The following is a 27,493-nucleotide window of genomic DNA, read 5'->3' as shown; positions in this document are numbered from 1 at the left end:
CAGTTGGTTTTTGCACATAAATGGCTGACTCAACCAGAGCATGATGCTGCGGTAACTTTGGAGGTTGCTGTGGTTGGCTCATATGAGGCACTGTCTGACCTACTATACAGGGGCAGGGGGGCTCCCTATCCCATGACGGGGTCAATGCGCTCAATCATCAGAGCATGGGAATCGACTAGAAGGGCGGCACTTCAAGAAAGGGTAGTGTCACCTTATACTCCTCTGTGGCGCAATCCAAGCTTACCCCATTTTTTTGTCTACCCAGATCCAGACCCAGAGCAACCCAGAGCAACTGCTCCGTCCACCTTTGATTCAATCTTCTCAAATCTTTCTCCTATGCCCTGGATATCACGTTTAAGATCAGTAGTGATTACAGAACAGGCTTTAGATAGTTCTTGCTTCAGCATTGCAGAGAAACGAGCTAGCAGCACTGCATCCCCAGCATAGGGTGTTGGTTGAGGTGCAGGCAGATCTCTATCAGGGCTTGATTGGCTGTACATTAGGTCTGCCATGTTTCTATTCGTGGAGGATACTGGGGAGTCTGCAGGCTCATGTGTGCCCCTAAACATTTCAGGTGATAGGGGCAGTGATAAAGACTCACCCTGCTGCTCTGCATCCAGGTCCCTGGATGATTGAGATGAGAAAGGGTCTCTGTTTTGTTCAGGCTGGTTTTGTTTGGCTGCCTTCCTCTGTGACCTGGATGGGCCTGTGCCTGAGCTCGAGCCACCTTGTACTTCTCCCTACTCCGGCACCATCTTGAAGGAGGCTTCTGTCCGGAGGAAGGGCACACTGCTCCGTTCTGTTTTTGTTGTTTATATGGCCTTCTTTTGGGCTGACCTGTTGCCCGCATTGCTTCACCCGCTGGGGATATGTTCCAGCCAAGATCGGGTGTCTGTTCCCGTTTTTTGCCTCTGCTAGAAGCTGCTTTGGACCGGCGGTGTGCAGAGCTCACTCAGAGCACGTCTGACCTTGATTGCGCTCCTTATTTTTTCTTTTAAATAACAAACATGTCATACTTACCTGCTCTGTGTAGTGGTTTTGCACAGAGCAGTCCCAATCCCCCTCTTCTTGGGTCTCTCGCCAGCACTCCAGGCCCCTCCCTCCTGTCGAGTACCCCAGAGCAAGCAGCTTGCATTGGGGGCTCCCGAGCGGTGGCTCGGCGTGTCCATTCACACACAGATGATTGATTGACAGGAGCGGGAGCCAATGCAATGCATGAAGGTAAGAAACCTTGAGCCTTTAGAAGTACTTTAAAGGGGGCCTTTTCCCCCTTACCACCAGTGGAAAGCACAATTTCACTGACCTTCAATGTAAGGAGCATGGCCTACCATGTAAGGGATATTCTTCCCTCTGGCAACCAATGTAAGGGGCATTCTTCCCTCTGGTCACAAGTGTCAGGGGGGGGCTTTTACTTTTGAATTAGTTGTGCACAGAGTGGCTCCCAAACCTCCGCTTCTGGGGTCCCCCACCAGTGCTCTTGGCTTTTCCTCTTCCTCGTTCACCACCATAGGAAGCAGCTTCTTATGGGGGCACATGTGGGCTTACTCCCGAGCTGGGCTGTGTGTGTCCATAGACACACGCAGCATGGCTTGGCCCTGCCACCTGCTCTCTGCCAATGGCTCCGACTTTTGTGCTTCTTTGTCCTGAGAATGCAGGGAAAGAGGAGAAAGCCGCTAGAGACAAGCACAGCGCTGGATTGAGTAAGAACTCAGGTAGCTATAATGGGTGTGAGGGGGTGATACAAATATTATGTCTGTACATCCCCCCCTGCCCATACATATATAGAACGAAATTTGACCAGTCACTGCTGAATCAGCCAAAAATTTGATCCATGTATGGTCGACTTAAGTAAGTGATTAAATCTGCTACTGGAAATGCTTAAAGTGTAAGTTCACCTTTACAGAAAAATCTGTAAGGTGAACTTACACAGGACCCCCCCCCCCCTAGTCCTGCTGACCTCTGACCTGCATGGCGGCGATCGCCTGTTCTGACCCCTGGTCACGGCTCTGGAGCGTAGAAATCCTCTCAGCTTTCTCTCTTCTTCCTCCTCACTGAGAGGACGGGCTACGCGGGTTCTGATTGGTCGGTGCCGCCTCCTGATGGGGTACGTTTAGGAGATTAAGCCTTGGGGATTTCTAAGCTCCAGAGCAATGAGGCGGCTATACCGGGGCTCAGAACGGGCGATCGCCGCCATGCAGGTCAGCGGGACTGGGTGGGGGTGAGGGGGTGGATCCTGTGTTGTCACATTAAGTGAAATAGGAGTGTCAGGTGTGTGCGGATCTATTATAAAGCTGTATGAAATACAAAACAAGTTTGTAATCAATATAATCAGACTGCAAATACCTATAAAAATTGGAAGTATGCAGCCACTGTGCCCATCAAATGCAGCCACTTGTGCCCATCATATGCAGCCACTTGTGCCTGTCAAATGCAGCCACTTGTGTCCATCATATGCAGGCACTTGTGCCCATCATATGCAGCCACTTGTGCCCGTCAAATTAAGCCACTTGTGTCCATCATATGCAGGCACTTGTGCCCATCATATGCAGCCACTTGTGCCCAGTATATGCAGCCACTTGTGCCCGTCAAATGCAGCCACTTGTGCCCCTCAAATGCAGCCACTTGTGCCCGTCATGTGCAACCACTTGTGCCCATCATATGCTGCCACCTGTGCCCATCAAATGCAGCCACTTGTGCCCGTCAAATGCAGCCACTTGTGCCCAGTATATGCAGCCACTTATGCTCATCATATGCAGCCACTGTACCCACCGATCCCCCCCCCACTCGCGGGGCTCGCAGCACCCCCAACCCCCCCCGCGCGCCGCTCTGACAGAGGGGACTTACCGCAACAGCTCCTCTCCAATGCACCAGAGCGGGGGCGACCTCAGTTCCAGCATGTCTCCTCCGCTCTTCTTCCTAAGAGTCAGGCATCCAATAGGGTGGAATGGCGCTTTGGCCAATCAGAAGACAGGTCTAACACCCTGCCTCCTGATTGGCATGAAAAGAGGAATAGATGCACCAAACAGGGACAGATCCGATCTATTTTTGGCTGCAAACATCAACTTCTCCTTTATGCAATAATAGTGCAGGAATCTGTTTTTTCATCAGCTCATGGCTCCTTCCAAATCAGTATGGGTTTCTTTAAGTTCCTTTATGCGCACATTGTACCCGCGAGACCGGTTCTCCAAATCTTCAGTTTTGGTATAGGCTTCCTCCAGTCTGCCCTGAAGATCTGAGATCATTGTGGAGTTCTGGTTAACCCTTGCAACTGCTCCGTCCACCTTTGATTCAATCTTCTCAAATCTTTCTCCTATGCCCTGGATATCACGTTTAAGATCAGTAGTGATTATGGAACAGGTTTTAGTTCTTGCTGCAGCATTGCAGAGAAACGAGCTAGCAGCACTGCATCCCCAGCATAGGGTGTTGGTTGAGGTGCAGGCAGATCTCTATCAGGGCTGGATTGGCTGTACATTAGGTCTGCCATCTCTGCCATGTTTCTATTCGTGGAGGATACTGGGGAGTCTGCAGGCTCATGTGTGCCCCTAAACATTTCAGGTGATGGGGGCAGTAATAAAGACTCACCCTGCTGCTCTGCATCCAGGTCCCCGGACAATTGAGATGAGAAAGGGTCTCTGTTTTGACTGGGACTGGGTGGGGGTGAGGGGGTGGATCCTGTGTTGTCACATTAAGTGAAATAGGAGTGTCAGGTGTGTGCGGATCTATTATAAAGCTGTATGAAATACAAAACAAGTTTGTAATCAATATAATCAGACTGCAAATACCTATAAAAATTGGAATTATGCAGCCACTGTGCCCATCAAATGCAGCCACTTGTGCCTATCAAATGCAGCCACTTGTGTCCATCATATGCAGCCACTTGTGCCTGTCAAATTAAGCCACTTGTGTCCATCATATGCAGCCACTTGTGCCCAGTATATGCAGCCACTTGTGCCCGTCAAATGCAGCCACTTGTGCCCGTCATATGCAACCACTTGTGCCCGTCAAATGCAGCCACTTGTGCCCAGTATATGCAGCCACTTATGCTCATCATATGCAGCCACTGTACCCACCGATCCCCCCCCCACTCGCAGGGCTCGCAGCACCCCCAACCCCCCCCCCATGCGCCGCTCTGACAGAGGGGACTTACCGCAGCAGCTCCTCTCCAATGCACCGGAGTGGGGGCGACCTCAGTTCCAGCGTGTCTACTCCGCTCTTCTTCCTAAGCGCCAGGCATCCAATAGGGTGGAATGGCACTTTGGCCAATCAGGAGACGGGTCTGACACCCTGCCTCCTGATTGGCGGGGAGGAAGGTTAGTGTGAAAATAGCGAAAATTAATTCGCTATCGTCACACAATTGGGTGGGATCAGGGTGCACTCTCTGCGCCCCGAGCTCACCCTATTTTGAAGCCTATTAGAGCCTCTGGCTCTAATCAGGTTCTTCAAAAAGTACCACCCCCTCCCACAGGAATCCATGCATCTGCCGTCCTGAAAGGGGCTGGGCGCATGGATGGCGGGGCGCATGGATGGCGGGCCGTAGCCCGTGCGCCCACAGTGCACGGGCCGCCACTGCTGTCCTGACTTACAAATTCCAACTTAAGAACAAACCTACGGACCCTATCTTATTTGTAACCTGGGCACAGCTGTAATACACTCTTCAAATGTGCTTTAAATGCATGGTTTTCTCTTTAATGAGCAAGAAAATAATGATGTTGGGCTGGTATAATAATGTTATGAGGCTGGTGTGAAATTCTTTCCAGGGCTGGTTTTTATTCCCAGTTCGGCCCTCACAGCAACATGCAATCTGGGTACAGTGCGATTTTAGCCTATTCGTTTAAAAAAACAAAAACAAAAAAAAATTGATGTAAACTAAACAGAACTGAAGAAAAAAACTGATGTAACCTGAATCAATATTCATTATTTTTTTCTGAGTCAAAACTGTGACAGAACCGATAAGCTCGGTGTGACAGGACAGGTGTGGCAGAGGAAACCAAATTTCATTGAATACCGATTTTACTGCTACACCAAGGATAACTGATGTCTCACCAGCTGTAGGGAGGGGTCATTGTCACATGGCTCCTGGATGTGAAATGAATACCATTGCCTGTGTTATATAAGCCAATGTAGTAGCTACCACACCCTTGTAATCCTTCTAGGGAGTGCGCATGTCTCTATTTACATCAGGTACAGTGTGTGATGAGGGACTCCCCCCTCCTCCTCCTGTGTTATATCACACTCCAGTCAGGACTATCCTGACACAACTTCCCCGTGTGTGAGGCAGCAGCAGGGGGGCGGGGCGGGTTGCCCGGTTACAGGCTAGTTCTGGCCAGTGATTGGATAGTGTGGAGAACACTTTCATCATGAGTGTGCACACCGGCAGAGCCACTCCTGTGTCAGCTAAAGAAGAGTGCCAGGAGCTGAGTGAGGAGCCAGGGCTTAGTGCTGTGTGAGGAGGAAGAGCCGAGGCTCAGGGCTGTGTGAGGAGGTCAGCTGACAAGTGTTGCTCTCCATACAGCACAGACAGGACCCTCTGCAGTCCCAGGACTAGTGGTGAGTAGTGTAGACCTATCTATTGCTGGCTGCTATTCTGATCTAGAGATGCTGCCAATCTGTTCTTTAACCACCTGCCTACAGGGCACTTCCACCCCCTCCTGCCCAGGCCATTTTTCAGCGCTGTCACACTTTGAATGACAATTGTGTGGTCATGATACACTGTACCCAGATGAAATTTTTATAATTTTCTTCACACGAATAGCGCTTTCTTTTGATGATATTTAATCACTGCTGGGTTTTTTATTTTTTTACAAAAAAAAAAAAAATTGAGAAAAAAATGTTTTACTTAGTTTTTGTCAGTAAATTTTGCAGTTAAGTAACTTTTCGCCTTCACTGATGGGCTGAACTGGTGGGCACTGATTAGGTGGCACTGATGAGGCACTAATATACTGCACTTATGGGCACTGATAGGTGGCACAGATAGGCGGCACGGATAGGCGGTACTTATGGGCATTGATGGGTGGCACTATTGGGCATTGATAAGCAGCACTGATAGGCGGGACTGATAGCCAGCACGGACTGGCATCACTAATGGGCACTGATTGGTGGCACTTATGGGCGGTGGTCACCACTGGTGGGCACTTATCGCTGGCACTGATTTGTGGCACTGGTGTCGCTATTGTAATCAGGGCACTTATGATCAGTGCCCTGATTACATGTATAGATGTCTCCTGTGAGGAGATGCCACTGATCGGCTCTCCTCGCCACACACTGTCAATGTGAGGCGAGGACCGCCGATTACCGGTATCTCTGTGTTTACATTTGACCGGCTGTGATTGGACACAGCCGATCACATGGTTAAAGAACCGTGGACACAGCTTTTTATAGAGATCGGGGTGGCGCCATGTTCTAGCAACACGGTGTGACCGCGGACCTGAGCGCCAGAGCGGCCGTTCTGGGACGCTGTCATATGACGTCGCCCCAGAGCAAGAGCTGCACCGTTTGATGGCAGGGCGGGTGGCAACTAGTTAATGCACAAGGTGGAAGGTGCCATGTGTATTGTGGGAAAATGCGCAAAATCACACGTTTTCTCACAGCACACAAAAATGTGCAGCTCTAAGCCTCCATTCGCATCTGCTGCAATTTGACATGCCAAATCGCAGCCTATTGTCGGCAATGGCACTGTCCCATTTGGTGCAACACTGACTTTGCGGCACTGCATTGTTTGCCAAAAGTAGTTCCTGCACTACTTTTGGCAACTTCGGGGGCGATTTCAATAGACATCTGTGCATGAACCCTCACAATTGTCTTTCAAATCTCGGCCCGAACTCACACTTAAATGCGGGCATGAAATCGCACGATGCTCAGTGTGAATGTACCAATTCACACTTCAGTGTTTTTAGTCGTGGGCAGATTTGTACCGATGTGTGAAAGACAAATTGCGGGACTCACATTTGAATGACACCTAAAATCGTGGTGTGGGTCATCCACAATTGTCGTGCAATAAATTGCGTGGCAACTCGCATCGTGTGAAGCATGCCGCCCAAAAGTAGCTCCTGAACTTTTTTTGGGCGACAAGCTTCACACAATGCGGGTTGCCGTGCCATTTATTGCCCCAGACTGGCACCATGATTTTAGGTGTTATTCACACATCGGCGCTTTGAAATCTCAGCCAGAATCACGACAAATCTGCCAGTGATTCAAAACGCTGAAGTGTGAATGCAGTCTGAAACTGAGGGGTGCAAAATCTGGTGTCACTCTGCATAGAAACTAATCAGCTTCCCAAAAGGGGAAGTTCCGCTTTAAAGGGTAACTCCACTTTCGTGGGGAAAAAAAATAATATAGCGTATACAGTTGCGACACAAGTCATATTGTGATTTAATGTTATTAAAAGTTACCTTTCCAATCTGCAGCCACTGTAATTGTCTGAAAATGCAATGCAGTATGGCTACCTGGAGGTGTTCTATACACAAAATGTGTACTGACCACTCCTCAGAAACATCATTTCTGCACTAAGATACAAGTCAGATTTCAGGCATCCCATGCAACAAAAAAAATGCATTTTTAGTGATACTACCAATAGGAACCCATCTAAAGGGATGCAGGCTGTGCAATTTTCCTCATTAGAGCCCTGCAGGTGCACAGTTGACTGATAATTATGAAACCACTCCCATTAGACTCACTCAGAACAGAGGAACAGACAGTGATTTCTGCAAAATAACAAAAGGTAGGAGTCTGCAACAAAGTAATGTACATAAATCACCCAGAGGGGAATGGTGTTTTTTTTTTTTTTTTTCCAACAAAAGTGTAGTTACATTTTAAGCACTCTCCCCCCTTCTATGCCACATTTGGCATGTTATTTTTTTTGAGGGGGAGTGGGTACATAGTTTTGATAGGTACCTGCTCCCATGTCCGCTTGGACTGCATAGGCGATCTGAGTGGAAGTTCTCCTCTCCCCCTCCCTCCCTGCAATTTTCTGAGACACGTCACAGGTCCCAGAAGATTGCTCGACCATACGGGAGGCGCAGCGAGACTCGTGCATGCGCAGTGTGCACCCGGCTATGAAGCCACAAGCTGTCACAACTGGGTGCCCACAGTTGTAATGCCGGTGCGAGGAAAGGGAGAGAACCCAGGATTCGGGCTGCCACATCGGCCAACGGTCACAAATTCCTATAGACACACTCCGAAACTTTGTGGACAGCCTTCCCAGAAGAGTTGAAGCTGTTATAGCTGCAAAGGGTGGGCCAACTCAATATTGAACCCTACGGACTAAGACTGGGATGCCATTAAAGTTCATGTGCGCGTAAAGGCAGGTGTCCCAATACTTTTGGTAATATAGTGTATAGTCAGCTTACTATCAGCAGGGCAAAAATGACCTTTTGAGATGCAATGTACATTTATCAGATGTTATAACTGGTAAATGGGCTCCACCTTTTCCAATGATTACATTGATTATATAAATATAGAAAAGGCAAACAGCTCATGTTCTAATTTTCTGCTGAGTCAGTGGTGTAAAAGGGCAGGAAGGTAATGTGAGAACCTAATCACCAATGTAAGCAAGAGTCCCTATAGAATTCCGGTATGTAGCATAACACCTTTTTTGTCACGGTGACTATTGTCACTGCTGGTATTGGGAGAAAGAACTGACAGGGGAATTGTTGTTCTAATCTATTATTAGAATGTTTTATGTTCTCAGCACAATGTTATCATGCTCTAAAAAAAACCTCAAATATGAATACTGATATTGCTAGCTTTTTCTTGAAGGTAGAAGCTTCGGGCTTTCACCCGTTTTATCCTCCTTTGCTTTATGAGAATCTGACTTGAAAAGGCATATCCATTTATTTACCCTGATACTAGACTGGCAGTGCCCTTGATCCTGGTCAGTGACTAATCGGTTAGTAAGCGGGAGTGGACAACAGCCCTAGAATTCACACTTTCAATAAAAATTTCAACCCTGACAGCCCCCATGTTCCTAGAAAGGTTCCTTTTAACCACTTCAGCCCCGGAAGGATTTACCCCCTTCCTGACCGGGCCATTTTTTGCGATACGGCACTGCGTTGCTTTAACTGACAATTGCGCGGTCGTGCGAAGCTGCACCCATATGAAATTTTTGTCCTTTTTTTTAATTTGTTTTTTCACACAAATAGAGCTTTCTTTTGGTGGTATTTAATCACCGCTGGGTTTTTATTTTATGAGCTATAATGGAAAAAAGTCCGTAAATTCCGTAAAAAAAAAAAAAAAAAGAAAACTGAATTTTTCTTTGTCTCTGTTATAAAATTTTGCAAATTTGTAATTTTTCTTCATAAATTTTGGCCAAACTTTATACTGCTACATATCTTTGGTAAAAAATAACCCAAATCGGTGGATATTATTTGGTATTTGTGTAAGTTATAGAGTCCACAAGCTATGGTGCCAATCACTGAAAATTGATCACACCAGAAGTACTGGCGGCCTATCTAATTTCTTGAGACCCTAACATGCCAGAAAAGTACAAATACCCCCCAAATGGTCCCTTTTTGGAATGTAGACATTACAAGGTATTTAGTAAGAGGCATAGTGAGTTTTTTGAAGTTGTCATTTTTTTTCCCAAAATTCTTTGCAAAATCAAGATTTTTTTTCTCCCAAATTGTCATATTAGCAGGTTATTTCTCACACACAGCATATGCATACCACAAATTACACCCCAAAATACATTCTGCTATTCCTCCTGAGTACGGCGATACCACATGTGCGAGACATTTACACAGCCTGTCCACATACAGAGGCCCAACATGCAGGGAGCACCATCAGCCATCAGGCACCAGGAAAATGGAAACTCCCCAAAAATGACCCCATTTTGGAAAGAAAACACCCCAACATATAATTTATGAGGCATAATGAGTCTTTTGAACATGTCAATTTTTTTTCTACAAGTTTTTTGAAAATGTGGAAAGAAAATGAAAACACTTTTTTTTTTTTCACAAAAATATTTCTAACACATAGCATGTACATACCAAAAATAACACTCCAAAAAAGATTCTCCTACTCCTCCTATGGCAATACCACATCTGGGAGACTTTTCCATAGCCTAGCCACATACAGAGGCCCAACATGCAGGGAGCACCATCAGGTGTTCTAGGGGCATAAATTTCAACTCTAATTTGACTACCTATTACACTTTTGTGAGGCACTGCAGTGGCATGGATGAGAACTGATGTAGCATGGATGAGCATGAATGGGGATGGCTGAGCATGGTTGAGCCATGAATGTGGATGGCTGGTTATGCTTGGATGAGTGCTGCAATGGGCACAGAGCAACGCTGTGGGCACTAAGGATCCAGCCCACAGCGCTGCTGCACCTGACCTCTTGATGCACGGGAGTATCAAGGATCGCGGTAAATGGCCGCTGAAAGTGGCCGTTTACCACGTGATCGCTCCATCAAATGACGGAGCGATCACTTGTAAACAAACCGGCGTCATGCCCAGTTCCTCTCTCCCCTCTCTGTACCAATCAGTACAGTGTGAACGTGTGCTATAAAACACTGCATAAGGTAACGGTGCTATATTAATACCTGTAATAATATTAGGCCTCATGCACGCAGGCATAAAAATCCTATTTTTATAGGTGTGTGTGTGTGTGTGTGTGTGTGTGTGTGTGTGTATGTGTATATATATATATATATATATATATATATAGGCTAAATATATATGGGTAAAATCGAGTTGAGAGGTCAAATCGAATCAAATCTTCTTCAAATCGATTTTTTTTTTTTCACCAGGACCGTGCCGGTTCTGAGGAGCTGCGGGCACAATTTTTCAGGCGAGGCCTCGGCTTTGGCCTAGTCCGCGAGGCCGGACGCTGTGAATGGTGGGTAGGTAGGGTAGTAAGCGAGGCTTAGATCTGTTGGTGAAGCGCTGTGTATCGGAGGGCTGTGATGTCAGGAGGAGGAGGGGGGTGGGGAGATCACAGGGACAGAGAGAGAGAGAAGGGCTGGCTGTATGGATGGCAGTGTGTGTCATAGTGGGTGTGATCAGTACACACACACACACACACTAACAGAGGACAATCCATCAGTGCAATACTGTGTATACAGTGTATACTGTGATGTAGTGGGTCAGTATACAGTCAGTGTGTAGCGTGTCAGTATACAGTGTGTAGTGTGTCAGTATACAGTCAGTGTGTAGTGTGTCAGTATACAGTGATCATCACTATATACTGACGCACTACATCACTGTATACTGACACACTACATCACTGTATACTGAATCACTACATCACTGTATACAATATAATAAAAACAAATCGGATTTGAATCGTGACTCGAGTTTTTTATAAAAAAAAATTGCTAATTTTTTTTGGGGAGGGGAAATCTCCCAGCCTATATAATATATAATATAATATAAAAAATATATATATTTTTCACCCTGAAAATCAGGTGCAAATAGCGTGTGTGTGTTATACGCCAATACTTCAATTTTAGCTGTCTCGGAGGGGGGCGGGACAAGCGGGGTCAGATTACATACAGTCACTGTATGTAATCTGTCGCCGCTCATCCCGTCCCCTCTAGGCTGCAGATGAGCATCGATCAGACTGCACTGATGGCAATGGTGAGGCTGCTGCATTGAAGGCAATGGTGAGGCTGCTGATGGACACTGACCCTTATTTTGCTTCAAAGTTCCTTATTTAAAATGTAAGTTTTTTTTTTTTTTCCCTGAAACCTCCCTCTTAAAATGAATGTGCGTATGAGCCTATGAGCATAAGTTATGAACATGCAACACACATAAATGTGTGAGGTAGGTGCGTAAATTTATTCCAGTGGCCCGAATAAAAATAATATTCTGGCCAGTAGAATGCCTTTACACTCAACGTCATACGTGCACAAACGCACATACATACATGATCGAGGCATTTTTTTTCTGCCATGTTTTTGCAGGAAAAAACAGCATATTCAGAGCAGAAATTTATACACATGTGTGCATGAAGCTTTATGAATCAAATACACACACACACTTTATTTCATCCATTCAAAGAGTTGATCGATGACAATGTGTTATCTTTTCCTCAGCCAGTGCGACGATAGTCATGAAATGTCATGTTTTACACTCCTGTATAACGTTTCCTCCACACCAAACACTCACCAGAACTGTATGGCCTTTCAATTTCATCATAGACCTTACAATCTGATCTCCTTTAGATCTTACCAACAGCTGTGTAGTACAAGGATCTGCCTTACTGGATACAAATTGATTGGATAGAATGGGTCGATTATATTACATATCTTATTATATTATCGTGTATTGTGCAAAGATTGTATCATCAGACTGAAATGTGTATTGTGACCCTACAATTAGAAGGCCACAGATCTCGCTTTACCCATTGGTATAGCAATATAAAAAGTAAAAAAAAATCCAATAGCATAGCAGGTACCTTGTTAAAAGAAATATGTACTAAAAGAACTTCGATTAGTAGGTGCATAATACACATCAGTTTCTCGTCCAGTGCATCTCCAAAAGCCTAGGTGTGTGGTGACTTAATGACATCATTGCTTAATCACGTCCCCTCGTATGCTCAATGCTGGCCACTGAGAAAGTCCAATGCATTGGGCTTAGGAGGTGACAGAGCAATGCCACGCCCTTTCAGTGCCAATATTGTCATGTGTCCACATTGCATCGTGCAATAATGGGGTTTGTTGTGAGGCTTCTATTTATAACTCAAGTTAGGGATCAAATACAGTGTACATGAGGAGCGCCACATGGTGCAAAATATTTCCTTCTCCAAATAAGTGTATATACAGGCACCATGTGTTTTGTATCCATGTCAGAATTGCAAGAACATTGCCCTTGGTGCAACCTCTGACCTCTGGAATTGGGGTAAATCCATTTTGGGCAAGGCGGGGGATAAGGCTAAACTGCATGCTTGCTTGCATTTTTTAGTATCTAGCAAAATAATATTTTTGAAATGACTTGAACCTGGATGTGTAATACATTTTATTACTGTTGTTTTTTTATATATAAATATATATATATTATAATAATAATTTTTTTTTTTTTTTTTAGCAACCAAGAGAATCGCCATGAGTGGAAATGAGAAGATCACCCAGGAGCTGTGCAAGGAATCCGAAATGAAAGATGGAGAGTAAGCGCTGAGCTGTAGAGTAGAGAAGGAAAGAACACCACCTCTTAGCATGAGATGTATACCAGCCTTTGCGGATCAAGTTCAATAATCTAACAGTGCTGTCCATTTGTCAAACCAAAGCTGCTTTGTAACTGTTTAGTGGGTGGGACGTTCACCTACATGCCTGCATTTACCCAGAAGTCATTTCTTCTTCTGAAGGGGTTATTTGCATATATTCATAATGAAATGATGTGATAGAACAAGCAGTTCAACAGCAGTTGCATCAACCATATAAAGTAGAATGACAGTACAGGTTCTGCAACCTGAAGCTCTTGTATGGGGAGCACAAATTGACCTGGAAGTGGAGTTCCTCCCCAAAAAAGAAAAAAATTAAATTAACGTGCGCAGCCTCCCTGACGGTATTCCCGAGTGTGGCTCGGGGTTAAATTTCAGCACCATTAGCGGTAAGCCCGAGCCACACTCGGGATTGCATTGCAGGATCCTGGTGCGGTGTTACTTACCTTGTCCCCAGGATCCTGCGATGTCCCCCGCTGTGTCTGCGGGTTCTGTCCTACTCCGAAGCCTCTCTGTGCCAGGCTCTGTTCCCTGCGAGCGTCACGACGCACGGGGGCGGAGCCTGGTGGCAAATTCAAAAAACTGTAAAAATCATAACACATACAGTATTGTAATCTTAGAGATTACAGTACTGTATGAAATAATTTCACATCCCTTTTGTCCCCAGTGCTTTGTCCAATGCCCTGCATGCAGTTTTATATTATATATACTGTTCTTTCTGCCTGGAAACTTGAGATTGTCCACCAAAAAGTGTCCTTTTACGTTAAAAGTGGCTTTAGACCAGCTAGAAAACAGAGATAGTAAATTAGAACACTTGCAGAATTGAGCGATAGTGAATCGTGGGGAAATTTATTTTATTATTATTATATTATTATTTTTTTTAATTATTTATATTTATTTATTATATTATAATTTATGATTTTGTGTTTCAAACTTCATCATACCCGGGATATCTACTAGACTCTTGGTGGACAGATATAAGTGTGTTATTGTTAAGAATGACAGGCCTACAATATAAAACGCCAAATCTCCATGCAAAATAATTGTACCACTTTCAGCACCTAAAATCCGAAATAATCATACCGCCAGGGAGGTTAAAAAGAATTAAAAAAAAACATTTGGAGAAAATTTTTTTTCTTTCTCACCTCTAAATGCCTGTTGCTAGGGGGTCCCTCGTAGTCTGCCTCCTTCAGCGCCTGGGCTCCTGACGTCACTTCCCTTGGCGCAGGAAGGGAGATCACCTCTTTCCCCTCCCCCGACAGTTAAAATGCCGGTGCTGCCGAGCGGAGGGGGAGACGAGCAGGGCTTCGATCCCCCGCATTGCTGGACCCTGGGACAGGTAAGTGTCCAATTATTAAAAGTCAGCAGCTGCAGTATTTGTAGCTTCTGACTTTTAATTTTTTTATTTATATATTTTTTTTAAGGGGAACTCTGCTTTAAATTGATGGATTTTTATGTAAAGATTCAAACCCCCCCCAACAGTGCTGACATTTCTTTATTTGATTCAAATATGCAACTATACAACAGAAACATTTGGACTCTTAAAGTGGATGTAAACCATCACATATACCCAGTGAAGTGAACAGCCCTAGATGATGCACATGGATGAAATAAATCTCCCTACATAAGTTTTGCATGTATATCTGCTGTCTTCAACTTTATATAGTCTTTAGAAAGTTCACATCCTGTTAGGAGATTTTCTCTTCCTGTTTAACACAGAGTGTGAAGTCGGGGCATACAGCCAAGACAGCTAATTGGAGAAAAGGCATACACACCCCCACTCCACATAGGCAAAGACTCTGAGGTGTTCTGAGACAGGGCAAGCTGCTTGCTAATCTATTTATAGCTCCCTCCCCAACACAAAATTCAGCCTACTTTTATCTCATGTGTAGGAGAATGTTTCCGAAATTATCAGGCTGATAACAGAAGAAAGGAGCAGGAGAAAGCCACCAGACACAGTGCTTTGAAGAGAGATAAGAAAACACTGCAGATATGTGCCCAGCTCAAATTTCATGAATCGGGTTTAAATCCATTTAGGTTCATACTGCTGCAATCTGATTTGGATCCAACTTTCAGTGTGATTATATAGTCCAACTTGAATGCAATTTGGATGCAACTTTGAAGCGACTTTGAAGTGGTTTGCATATTCTATGAAGCCAAAATCCTGTTGGAATTCCACCAAAATAGTACAGGAACCTTTTCCAAAATAGCATCTAGCAGAGTTGCATTGATGAGAACAGGTACCATTGAAAATTATGTGATTTCCCAATTCATCCTCTAGGACGGTCACATGAGAGATGGGCTCCACCTTCTGCAGGAAACCCAAACACATACAAGTTTATAAAGGCCTCCCCTAGGCTGGCCCATCAGTTCTTGTGTTGCATTGATGAGAACAGGTACCATTGAAAACAATGTGATTTCCATTGTCCTGTGATTCTGTGCTACTCAAGTCGCATCTGAAATTGCACTAGTGTAAACAGAGCCTTCATGCTTTGTGCTACACAAAGCACTTTATCACTAATAATGATGAAAAGGAAGGTAACTTTTTTTTTTTTTGAGTGTTTTTTCAGCTAACCTTGAATAATTTTTGCTGTGAGCACTTTTACATGCTTACTCTTCCATATTTTTGTTAACATATTTTAATGTAGAGGTTTGTAAATTAGCTACTAGAGGCAGGGAGGATTAATGATTACAGTTATTCTGCTTATATACTGTATGTACACACACATTATATATACAACCTTTGACAGTAAAGACAATACCATATTACTATCATTAGAAATTAATTTTAAGCATATACAAAGTATATTCATATTATTCAAAACCTGGCTGATTGGTTACATCTTCATAAACAGCGGTCCATTGACTTAATTTCTTAGCCTGTATTTCAATGTATAGTTGCTTTTCAACACTTTGTATATTCCCTGTAAAGTAAGGGTTTCTTTAAAAATGTTAGGGTAAAATTATACAGAAGTGTCCTTTAGGGTTGGCACCGATACTAGTATCGGTATTGGCACCGAAACCGAGCATTTGCCCGAGTACTCGTACTCGGGCAAATGCTCCCGATGCTTCTGCCGATACCTGTACAGTCAACGGTGATCGGCGCGTGGGGGAGTAACAAGCTTCTCCCCCCGCAGCTTTCAGCTGCTTTAGTGACATACAGCGGTGATCGGTGCTTGTAACACCCCTAAATGCGATCACCGCTGACTGTCACCTCATCCTCCATGCCCCCTCCTTTCCGCTGTCCCCCTCCGCTGTCCCCCTCCATTCCTCTGTCCCCCTCCGTTCCTCTGTCCCCCTCCGTTCCGCCGTTCCTCTGTCCCCCTCCGTTCCTCTGTCCCTCTCCGTTCCGCCGTTCCTCTGTCCCCCTCTCCTTCTCTGTCCCCCTCCGTTCCGCCGTCCCTCTCTCTTCCTCTGTCCCCCTCCGTTCCGCCGTTCCTCTGTTCCGATCTCCTTCTCTGTCCCCCTCTGTTCCGCTGTCCCTCTCTCTTCCTCTGTCCCCCTCCGTTCCGCCGTTCCTCTGTTCCCCTCTCCTTCTCTGTTCCCCTCCGTTCCTCTGTCCCCCTCCGTTCCGCCGTTCCTCTGTCCCCCTCCGTTCCTCTCTCCCCCTCTGTTCTGCTGTTCCTCTGTCCCCCTCTCCTTCTCTGTCCCCCTCCGTTCCGCTGTCCCTCTCTCTTCCTCTGTCCCCCTCCGTTCCGCCGTTCCTTTGTCCCCCTCTCCTTCTCTGTCCCCCTCCGTTCCGCTGTCCCTCTCTCTTCCTCTGTCCCCCTCCGTTCCGCCGTTCCTCTGTTCCCCTCTCCTTCTCTGTTCCCCTCCGTTCCTCTGTCCCCCTCCGTTCCGCCGTTCCTCTGTCCCCCTCTCCTTCTCTGTTCCCCTCCGTTCCTCTGTCCCCCTCCGTTCCGCCGTTCCTCTGTCCCCCTCCGTTCCTCTCTCCCCCTCTGTTCTGCTGTTCCTCTGTCCCCCTCTCCTTCTCTGTCCCCCTCCGTTCCGCTGTCCCTCTCTCTTCCTCTGTCCCCCTCCGTTCCGCCGTTCCTTTGTCCCCCTCTCCTTCTCTGTCCCCCTCCGTTCCGCTGTCCCTCTCTCTTCCTCTGTCCCCCTCCGTTCCGCCGTTCCTCTGTTCCCCTCTCCTTCTCTGTTCCCCTCCGTTCCTCTGTCCCCCTCCGTTCCGCCGTTCCTCTGTCCCCCTCTCCTTCTCTGTCCCCCTCCGTTCCGCTGTCCCTCTCCTTCTCTGTCCCCCTACATTACGCTGTCCCTCTCTCTTCCTCTGTCCCCCTCTGTTCCTCTGTCCCCCTCTGTTCCTCTGTCCCCCTCTGTTCCTCTGTCCCCCTCCGTTCCTCTGTCCCCCTCCGTTCCGCCGTTCCTCTGTCCCCCTCTCCTTCTCTGTCCCCCTCCATTCCGCGGTCCCTCTCTCTTCCTCTGTCCCCCTCCATTCCGCCGTTCCTCTGTCCCCCTCCGTTCCGCCGTTCCTCTGTCCCCCTCTCCTTCTCTGTCCCCCTCCGTTCCGCTGTCCCTCTCTCTTCCTCTGTCCCCTCCGTTCTGCTGTCCCTCTCCGCTGTGTGAATGGACAGAGTCAGCTGACTCTGTCCATTCACATAACTGAAACATTGTAACCCCTGATATCTCACCAAAGCCCCCCAACAGGGCTGATTAAAAACAAAACAAAAAAAACACATATTGCAATAAAGAATAAAAAAAAATATTATTGTAAAAAATAATAAATGTAAATAAAAAAAAAAACACACAGACACCGTTCACTCCCCCCCCCCCTAAAAAAAAGAAAAAAAAAAAAAAACACTGTCATGTGACATTAAAAAAAAAGTCATCGCTATCGGCGAGTACTTGAAAAATAGTATCGGTACTTGTACTTGGTCCTAAAAAAGTGGTATTGGGACAACCCTAGTGTCCTTCACACTGCCATATCTGTGTGTACTATTGGTTCATGGGGTTAAATATGGATACTCTTTATGAAATTTGCAAGAAAGTAGTACCTTAGGCCAAACTTTTATTTTATGTTGGATAGAGTAATGGAGGATTATAACCCCTGTCAGATTTCTTTTCGCCATTTATGCCCCATTACGGATATTTTTCTTCACTTCGTGTCCCATAACCAAACAGGAAGTGAGGAATAGGGGAATATCTTGGGGCCCCCAGGTCACCAGAATTAATGTCCCCACTGGAAGATTTGCTCTCTATTACTTTTCTGGGGACAACCCCAATTTTCTTTTACTTTCACTTTCAATGATAATGGTAAAAAGGACAAATAGAGAGGGTGAATCTTCCTAAGGGGGGGGGGACAGTCAGCAATAAAAGCTGACAAGTGTTCTAATCTCTCTCCATTCTTTCCAAAACTAAAAAAATAAAGTTTTGCTTTTAAATTATACTTTAAGACCTCAGTGCAGAATAATTGTAAGCTGGGCAGGTAAGATCAAGCGGTGTGACAATTCTTCCACCCTTGCTTTACATATTGGTTCTGTCTTTAAAGTAGAATTTTGGTCAGAAAATTAAGTCCTAATAGCTTATTTCATGCTTGCACTTTTGTTGGTAAAGCTATGGAAAACAATAAAAATAAGTGCCCATAATTTAAAATCCAGTAATGCACGGTCTCATCCTGCTCTGAACAACCTCGCTGGTTCTCTATTCTCGGCACTGTGCCGAGAATCAGAGCCACTAGAGGACAATCGGCTGACAGACTAAAGATTTACTGATGCTCAGGGGCCCTGGGCATCAGCAAAATGGCAGCCTCCGGCAAGAAGGAGCAGGAGCAATGCTGGAGCCAATTTACAGCACACACTAGCAAGGAACATAAATTACATATTAATAATTATGCTACCAAAATTAAAGAACATTTTTTTTTAAAATCAAGTTGTTATTGGTAAATTTCTGCATCAACATGTTGAGTGAAGGCAGGAGACCATAGGATGAATGTTTGTGTTTCATTCATTTTTATTCCTATGTCATTTAACTGCAGTTCTAAATTTCAGGCAACCGCTTAATCTCATACTGTATTCATTAAAGTCATTTTCACTTAGAACTTGTATATACTCCTCAGTATAATTTAAAGTGGTGGTAAACCCTAACCCCCCCCCCCCAAAAAAAAAAAAACCTGCAAGACAAAGGCATAATGAGCTAGTATGCATAGCATACTAGCTCATTATGAATTACTTACCTGAGATCGAAGCCCCCGCAGCCGTCCTCGTTCACCGCTCCGGTGGCCAACATCACTCTCGGTTACTTCCGGGTATTGCGACTCTGGCGCTGTGATTGCCCAGAACCGCGATGACGTCACTCCTGCACATGTGTGTGGGAGCCGTCGGTAACGGCGCATATGTGCCATTGCTTCAGTTTGCTTAAGTGCGCATGTGCCGATGACGTCGGCACATGCAAATACAGGGGGTATCTCCTAAACCGTGCAGGTCTAGGAGATATGCAATGTAGCTACAAGTAAGCCTAATTATAGGCTTGCCTGTAGTAAAAAGTGGTTGTAAAGGGTTTACAACCATTTTAAAGTAGATCTAAAGGCCAAACTTTTTTTTTTTTTTTTTTTCATCTTCAATAGCATAAGGGAGGACTTAAACCCCTACCCCTATTTACTTAATAAATTCTGAAGTTAAAACCTTTAAATGCATATTTAGAGACCTTTTTGTGCTCGCGTTTCTGCTATTCTATTCCCAAGCTGCTGGGCAAGGGCTGTTGAGGGAAATATTAGCACTTCTACTAATGTTATCACCCACTCTCTGACCCAACTTCCATCAGCCCTTGTTACTGTTGTACTCAAGCAAGATTGGTGTTTGTTGTTACTGGCCAAGCTTTGCCTAAAGTGAATTATGGAAGGTGGGTGCAAATGTCGGCTACTTTTGGAAGAGGGGCAGGAAGGGATGTGACACGTCCTTGTAGGAGTTTCCAGATTATTCATTATGGGTGACAGCTATTTGACACTGCAAGAAAAAAATGTATGTTTCTAAACTTTTATATATTTGGATTACAATTATAATATTTAATGCAGGGTGTATAACACTGGTGTTTGAGTATTAAAATTTTTCTAAAGAGGACGCATATCAAATCAATAATGTATACCTACCTCTCTTGTATGCAGGATGCGGGAATTCGTGATAGAAGGGAGCAGTATCTTATTAGTGAAGAGTAATGGGACATTCAGCGCTGTGGGCAACAAGTGTTCCCACTATGGAGCTCCTTTAAGTAAGGGTAAGTCCTGTAGAGAATACGCCCGGCAGACTTTTACCACTGCATTACTCATCCAGAGTAGCCAACTAACATTTTATTTTTTATTGCTTGCTGTAACCTGAGAGAAGGTCACATAAAATCACTTACTGTAGGATGCTGTACATTTTCATTTTGGACTTTACAGAAACCTTTTTGTTTCTTTGACCATTTTCTTTTGTTAAATGGTACAAGAGTTTGTTATATAATGATTCTGGGTGTATAATGCACTGCTCTCTAAAATGTCTGTGTGTACTGTAGATTCCAGTGTGAGCATATAATTGTTCAATGAGAACTTTGCCATGGTGGTAATTAAAATAAGCCCCCACTTACATGAGTCAAGACCTCATAAAGAGGAGGGCTCATGCCCACTGACAGCATTGTAGTGCATTATTTGGCAAGAAAAATGTCTCCAGGTCAGGATTTACCATTGGCCACTGTAGGCAGGTGCCTATAAAGTGCTTAAAAAAAAAAACATTTGGAGAAAATTTTTTTTTTTAACTCGCCTCTAAATGCCTGTTACTAGGGGGTCCCTCGTAGTCTGCCTCCTTCGGTGCCTGGGCTCCTGACGTCACTTCCCTCGGCGCAGGAAGGGAGATCGCCTCTCCACCCTCCCTCTTGTCAATCATCTGGGGCACGTGACGTCCCAGATTAATGCGGGGCCAGTGACGGCATGCGGTGCAGCTCGCACATGCGCAGTGGGTGCCCGGCTGTGAAGCCACAGCCGCGCGCCCACAGTTAAAATACCGGCGCCACCGAGCGGAGGGGGGGACGAGCGGGGCTTTGATCTCCCGCATCGCTGGACCCTGGGACAGGTAAGTGTCCGATTAAAAGTCAGCAGCTGCAGTATTTGTAGCTGCTGACTTTTAAATTTTTTTTTTTTTTTTTTAATGGGAACCCCGCTTTAATTTCAGATGACATGTGAAATTTAATGTTTCCCTATGAGAGCTGTCTTAACTGATATTACACAGATCTGTCCAACTTTAGAAAAGGTTCCTGCACTACTTTGGTCTGGCTTTGATACAACTTTAATGCCACAGAGTATAAAAAGTCACATCAAAGTCGTACTCCAAAGTTGCACTGATAGTCATGTGACTTTGGAGGCTAATGTGAACCAAGCCAAAACGTGAATCCATGCCTATAATTTTAGCATCATTTCAATCAATGGAAGCACTACAAACCCCACAAGGTACATGCAATGTATGTATGTATCCTCTTCTTTTTTTTTTTTTATCTTTTATTTAACCACTTCATTACCCACGTATAATCATATGACATCCGCAGGTGGGATCTCCTCGGCTTCCCGGCGGTATAAGGAGCGTCACTCGGGAGCCGATTCGTCCGTCGGGCACCCACGATTGCTCGTAACAGAGCAGGAACGTGGATCTGTGTGTGTAAACACATAGATCCACGTCCTGTCAGGGGAGAGAAGAGACACATCGTGTGTTCCTAGTATATAGGAACACCGATCGGTCTCCTCCCCAAGTCAGTCCCACCCCCCCCACAGTTAGAATCACTGCCTAGAGAACCCATTTAACCCCTTGATCGCCCCCTAGTGTTAACCCCTTCCCTGCCAGTGACATTTATACAGTAATCAGTGCATATTTACAGCACTGATCGCTGTATAAATGTCACCGATCCCAAAATAGTGTGAAAAGTGTCCGATCTGTTTGCCACAATGTCACAGTCATGATAAAATTCACAGATCGCCGCCAAAAATATGTAGAAGAATACATACAGTACCTGACCGCGAGATTGTGTTTCCAGCGCGACAGGGTACTGTGCATGTCGCGCTGGCTCGCTGATCGGGAAAGGAAAACTTTTTTTTCCTTTCGCGATGAGTGACTGGCAGTGCTGACAGCTGTCTGGTATGAATCATGAGGGGGAACGCCGTGTCAAATCTTATATGAAAAAACCTGCGTGGGTTCCCCCCCAGGGGCATACCAGGCCCTTAGGTCTGGTATGGATTGTAAAGAGAACCCCCTACGCCAAAAAGTCGGTGTGGGGGTCCCCCCAAAATTCATACCAGACCCTTATCCGAGCACGCAGCCCGGCCGGTCAGGAAAGGGGGTGGGGACGAGCAAGGGGTGGGTGCTTTGGGGGAGGGGGGCGCCCTGTGACCCGTTGGTTGTCGGGGTCTGCGGGCGGGGGGCTTATCGGAATCCGGGAGCCCCCTTTAATAAGTGAGCCCCCAGATCCCGGCCCCCCACCCTATGTGAATGAGTATGGGGTACATGGTACCCCTACCCATTCACCTAGGGGAAAAAAGTGTCAATAAAAAAACACAGTACACAGGTTTTAAAAGTAATTTATTAGGCAGCTATTATTATTAGGCAGCTCCCGGATTCTGATAGCAGACCCCGACAACCAACGGTCAGGGTTGTCGGGAAGAGGCCCTTGTCCTCATCAACATGGTGCTTTGGGGTGGAGGGGCGCCCCCCTTCCCCAAAGCACCCACCTCCCCCCATGTTGAGTGCATGCGGCCTGGTACGGTTCAGGAGGGGGGGGCGCTCGCTCGTCCCCACCCCCTTTCCTGACCGGCCGGGCTGCGTGCTCGGATAAGGGTCTGGTATGAATTTTGGGGGGATTTCTCGGCGTAGGGGGTTCCCCTTACAATCCATACCAGACCCAAGGGCTGGGAACCCACGCACACGCCGTTTTTTTTTCATTTAAAATTTGGTGCGGCGTCCCCCCTCATGATTCATACCAGACAGCTGTCAGCACTGCCTGTCACTCATTGCGAAAGGAAAAAAGTTTTCCTTTCCCGATCAGTGAGCCATCTCGGCGCTGGCTCCCGCAACGGGGCTCGCAGGTGTCAAATCTCGCCGATAAAAGCGGCGAGACTGACACAATATCGCGGTCACCTACTGTATCGGCCTAAACTGAGGAAAAAATTAGTTTGTTGTTGTTTTTTTTTTTTAAATTGGGGATATTTAGTATAGCAAAAACTAAAAAATATTGTGTATTTTTACAAAATTGTCACTCTTTATTTTTGTTTAAAGCAAAAAAAATAAAAACGGCAGAGGTGATCAAATACCACCAAAAGAAAGTTCTATTTGTGGGGAGAAAAAAATGATAAAAATGTCATATGGGTACAGTGTAGCATGACCGCGCAATTGCCATTTAAAATGTTACAGCGCTGAAAATTGGCCTGGGCAGGAAGGGGGTGAAAATGCCCTGTATTGAAGTGGTTAAGTAAAGGACATGGTTCAAGGACACAACATTGCATAGACATTGCAAAATCTCAAGATACTGGAAACAGAAGAAGACATTATGCCTACGAAACGTTCAAGGCGTCATTTATATCCCTGGTTAGACATAGAGAAGAAGATATAATCTTGAAACTGGACAAGACTAGGGCAGACCATAGCCAAGGGATAAATTGCTCAGCAGGGTGAGCCCGTGGAACCAGCCCAAAGCATTTTCCAAACTCTATATAAAAAGAAAAGTACCATAGAGGCGCTGGACCGATGAATGAGAAAAAAATGGTAGAGTGTAAGAAGAAGAAAAGAGCATGATGATAAAGAGAAGCGAAAGGTATGAGAAGAGAGAGAAAGGGGGGGGTGGGGGGAAGGAGAGATGTGAAATCGTGAACCACACAAGCGATAATCAGAATGCATGAGCAGTATCCCCAAAGTACCAAATATATTTAGAGTCCTAACAGGCCCATTTTACTCTACAGAGTTGCATTCAAAAAGGGTTTGGCCCTCATCAGAGAAGACCAATATGTTCCATAACGACCAAGTTTTGGAGTAACGTTCCTGCTGATGACGTGCCGAGAGGACAAGATCCTCTAATTTGTTAATTTCTTTCACTTTTTTGAGCCACATTTCGATGGCCGGAGAATGTGAGGATTTCCATTTAAGAGGGATGCATGTCTTAGAGGCGTTAAGGAGATGGCGAATGATTGATTTCTTATAGACCCTCCCGGGGGTATTGGAAGCATTGAGAAGGAAAAAAGGCTGGGTTGTCCAGAATCGGCCGTTCTGTGAATTGTTGAGCGATGTGCCTAACTTCTTTCCAGAAGTGTTCTATCTTGGGACAGGTCCAAATAATGTGTAAGTGTTCCCCGTTCTTCCTGGCACCGCCAGCAACAATCTAAAGTTGCAGAAACATTTTTTTACAGCCTCCCCAACGTCCTGTACCATCTGGTTAAGATTTTAAAATGAGTTTCCTGCTCTCATGTGCTCTCTCATGCAGATGGAAGATTTTATATGTAAATTGAAGGATATGTTGCCTTTGTTGCGAACAAAGATAAGATACCAATCCCACTCCCCGAGGCAGCGTAGGGAGTAGGTCTCTGGGTGTGTGATCAATAGATTATGTGGTCGATGTGTATATGTGTATGTGGCATCACCCCCTCCTCCGAGCAATACTCCTCCCAAACCGGGTATACTCTACATATCAAAGGGACAGATAATGACTCTGTGCTATGTTAATTTTAATACAAGACCACCTCTGCCCTTGAGGGCCAGCCTAATTAGCCGTAAAAGAATGCAAATCAGGATATTTCCGGAGGTTTTTTTGACTGCAGCTGTCCAAGGCTTGCACACGGTCAGAATTTCCGACAGAAAAAGTCAGATGGGAGCTTTTCATCGTATATTCCGGCCGTGTGTATGCCCCATCGGACTTTTTCCGTCGCAAATTTAGACAGACTTAGATAGAGAACATGTTCTATATTTTTCCGACGGAAAAAATTACTATCGGAAAAAACGCTCGTCTGTATGCTATTCCGAAAACAATGCATGCTCTGAAGCAAGTACGAGACGGAAGCGCTTGGTCTGGTAAAACTAGCGTTCGTAATGGAGATAGCACATTCCTCACGCTGCAAATTCTGTGATCTTTTAATGCAGCGCAATCTTTTGTGCTTTATAATGCTAGAATAATGAATAATCTTTTATTTCTTTAAAGCCAGATCTCCATAATAATGTTTAGAATTGTTATAGTCATTTTTTTTTTTATTTCATCAAGATCTCCTCTTTTTTTTTTGGATTATTGAAAAATTATTTTCTAGTGATCTCCATAATTTATTTTTTTTTTTTGTGTCAAGTTACCACAATAACATTATTATCTTGTATTTTTTATTAACCTCAAGGAGGTTGGTTTGTGTTGGTGTCCCTTATTAATTTGACATTGTCTTTTTGAAATGTACCTGCCTACTCACAAACTTTACTTTTTTTTAGAAAAACACATAGGCAAGTATTTTCAGAAAATAAAATATCAATTTATTCTGAGTAACAAAATAAAGAGGAAGGCAACGCTGGATAAACTTTTGGAATTTGTGAAGCCTTTTGGCCCCCAGGGCAGACATCAAGTCTGTGGAAAATAAAATTGTTAGCTTGAGGAGTCCATATAATTTGGAGCCCAATCTGGTCCGGGACTCCCAGAGATCAAGACCAGCAGCAGATGACATATTTGTCCCCAGGCTGTGGTACTACACCAGCCTGCGTCTTCTGTCAGACCAGACTGAACCCAGGCCATCACTTTCTTCTCTTCACTGCAGCCTTCCTTCCATGCTTCCCTGCACCTTTCCCTGCAGGCTTCCTTGGAGGCTGTGGCTCTGGTGGTGGACTTGTGGCAGGAGGAGGATGGGCGAGCTCACATACGTGGCTGTTCTCAGTCAGTTGGTCCCTCAACCCCTTCTGAAGGGCCTGAGCAAAAATTCCCTCACAGAGGAGGTGTTGGCCCTCCTCCAATTTCTGCAATCTAAGGGCTAGGTAGCAGCCATTGGCCTCTTCAGCGTCGGGGGGGGCTTCTGAGGACATCACTTGCTTCCCTAATGAGGCCCAGTGCTGCCTCCTCCGCGATCGTCCCCTTCCTGGGCCTTTTTGTTGGAAGGCGGAGGGGAGACACCTGTGATTGGGTGTGGCCACTGGGCCCGCCCACCTCCTAGCTGACACTGGGCATGGCCACCTCCTGGCTGACACTGGGCACGGCCTCCTACTGTCAGCCACTTTCCAGACCCTCCTGGCTGAGCTGATCCTGTGTATAAAAAAGGGACTTGTTTTTTGGTTCATCAATCACACACAAATTTCAGCTCATGACTTGCAAATTGAATGTTAATAAATAGAAAAGACTATCATTCTGACCCCAGCATTTTTCATTCTTGTCCCAATCATTTTTGGCCACTACTGTCTATTGATATGTAAATCACTTTTTTTAAAATCATTAATTTGTTATTAATTATAACATCTAGTTAACATCATTAATATTAGGACAATAAATATGTATACAAATGATATACCCTGACTTCAGCTGGGCGCATCCACTTCTTCTAGGATGGAAGGCCCAGGTTGCTCCTCGTCAGCCTCTGCTGGGGTTGAGGGAAGGGTGGAGGGAAGGCTGCAGGGAAGGGTAGAAAGTGATTCCCTGGCTTCAAGCTGGTCGTCCAGAAAACGCAGTTTGTTGAAGTACCACAGCCTGGGTAAATACACTTGTGCTGCTGCTGCTCCGGATCTGAGTGATTTCTGGATCTTATTATGCTCCTTTTTTATACATGTTCCTCAAGATCCCAATTTTCTTTTCCAACAACATGATGGTTGCATCGGGGACCCGAGTCTTCACAAACTCCAGAAGTTTCTCCAGCGTTGACCTCCTAGCTTGTTTATTATAATATAAGCTGTGTTTCAAGTCCCACAAATTTCTCATCTCCCTGTACCTGCCTATGAAACTGGCCATGAATTCTGGGTCCTTAAAGTTATTCCTATTTGCTGCAAGACAATACACAAGACAAAAACAGTAACGTCAGCCTAAACTCTCATAATCTTATCCCAATATAGGCCTCAATCTTGAAGCAGTATAGGCCACTGATGCCCAAGTTAAAATTTTACCTTCGTTTAGGACGCTCGCCACTTCCGTTCCTCCTTCCTCCGCACACAGAACGTAGGTACGACACATGTGTGTTAGCTTGATATACACTGCGCATGCGTAAAACTCTGCCTGCGTCGCCCGCCCCTGACGTTCTTTCTAGTCTATTCCCCGCCCCTTCTCTTTCAGCGCGCAGTAGAAGGGACATGGCAGAGATACAGCAGGTGTGTGTTAATTCCAGTAACGAGGAGGAGGAAAGCCCAGAGCCCGAAACGTCCCGATCCCGGAGGAGAAAATTTAAGGCCTCAAA

General features: G+C 45.4%; 1 protein-coding gene across 3 annotated transcripts in view; it reads left to right on the top strand.

Moving 5' to 3' along the window:
* The window catches only part of LOC141128963 (apoptosis-inducing factor 3-like), a 241,227-nt gene that overhangs the window by 34,697 nt on the left and 179,037 nt on the right, over positions 1–27,493 (top strand). The window contains exons 1-3 of one of the 3 annotated variants that reach the window (XM_073616627.1): positions 5,167–5,547; positions 13,026–13,104; positions 20,252–20,361. In XM_073616627.1, the coding sequence (XP_073472728.1) occupies positions 13,043–13,104; positions 20,252–20,361 (172 nt within the window). In that variant the 5' untranslated portion in view covers positions 5,167–5,547; positions 13,026–13,042. Of the gene's footprint in view, positions 1–5,166; positions 5,548–10,762; positions 10,837–13,025; positions 13,105–20,251; positions 20,362–27,493 lie in introns of those variants that run through there. The other 2 variants (XM_073616629.1, XM_073616628.1) reach the window with 2 other exon arrangements.

The sequence above is a fragment of the Aquarana catesbeiana genome, linkage group LG02 (assembly GCF_042186555.1).
Source record: "Aquarana catesbeiana isolate 2022-GZ linkage group LG02, ASM4218655v1, whole genome shotgun sequence".
Classification (NCBI taxonomy): domain Eukaryota; kingdom Metazoa; phylum Chordata; class Amphibia; order Anura; family Ranidae; genus Aquarana; species Aquarana catesbeiana.
This window is presented reverse-complemented; position numbering and strand designations above follow the sequence as displayed.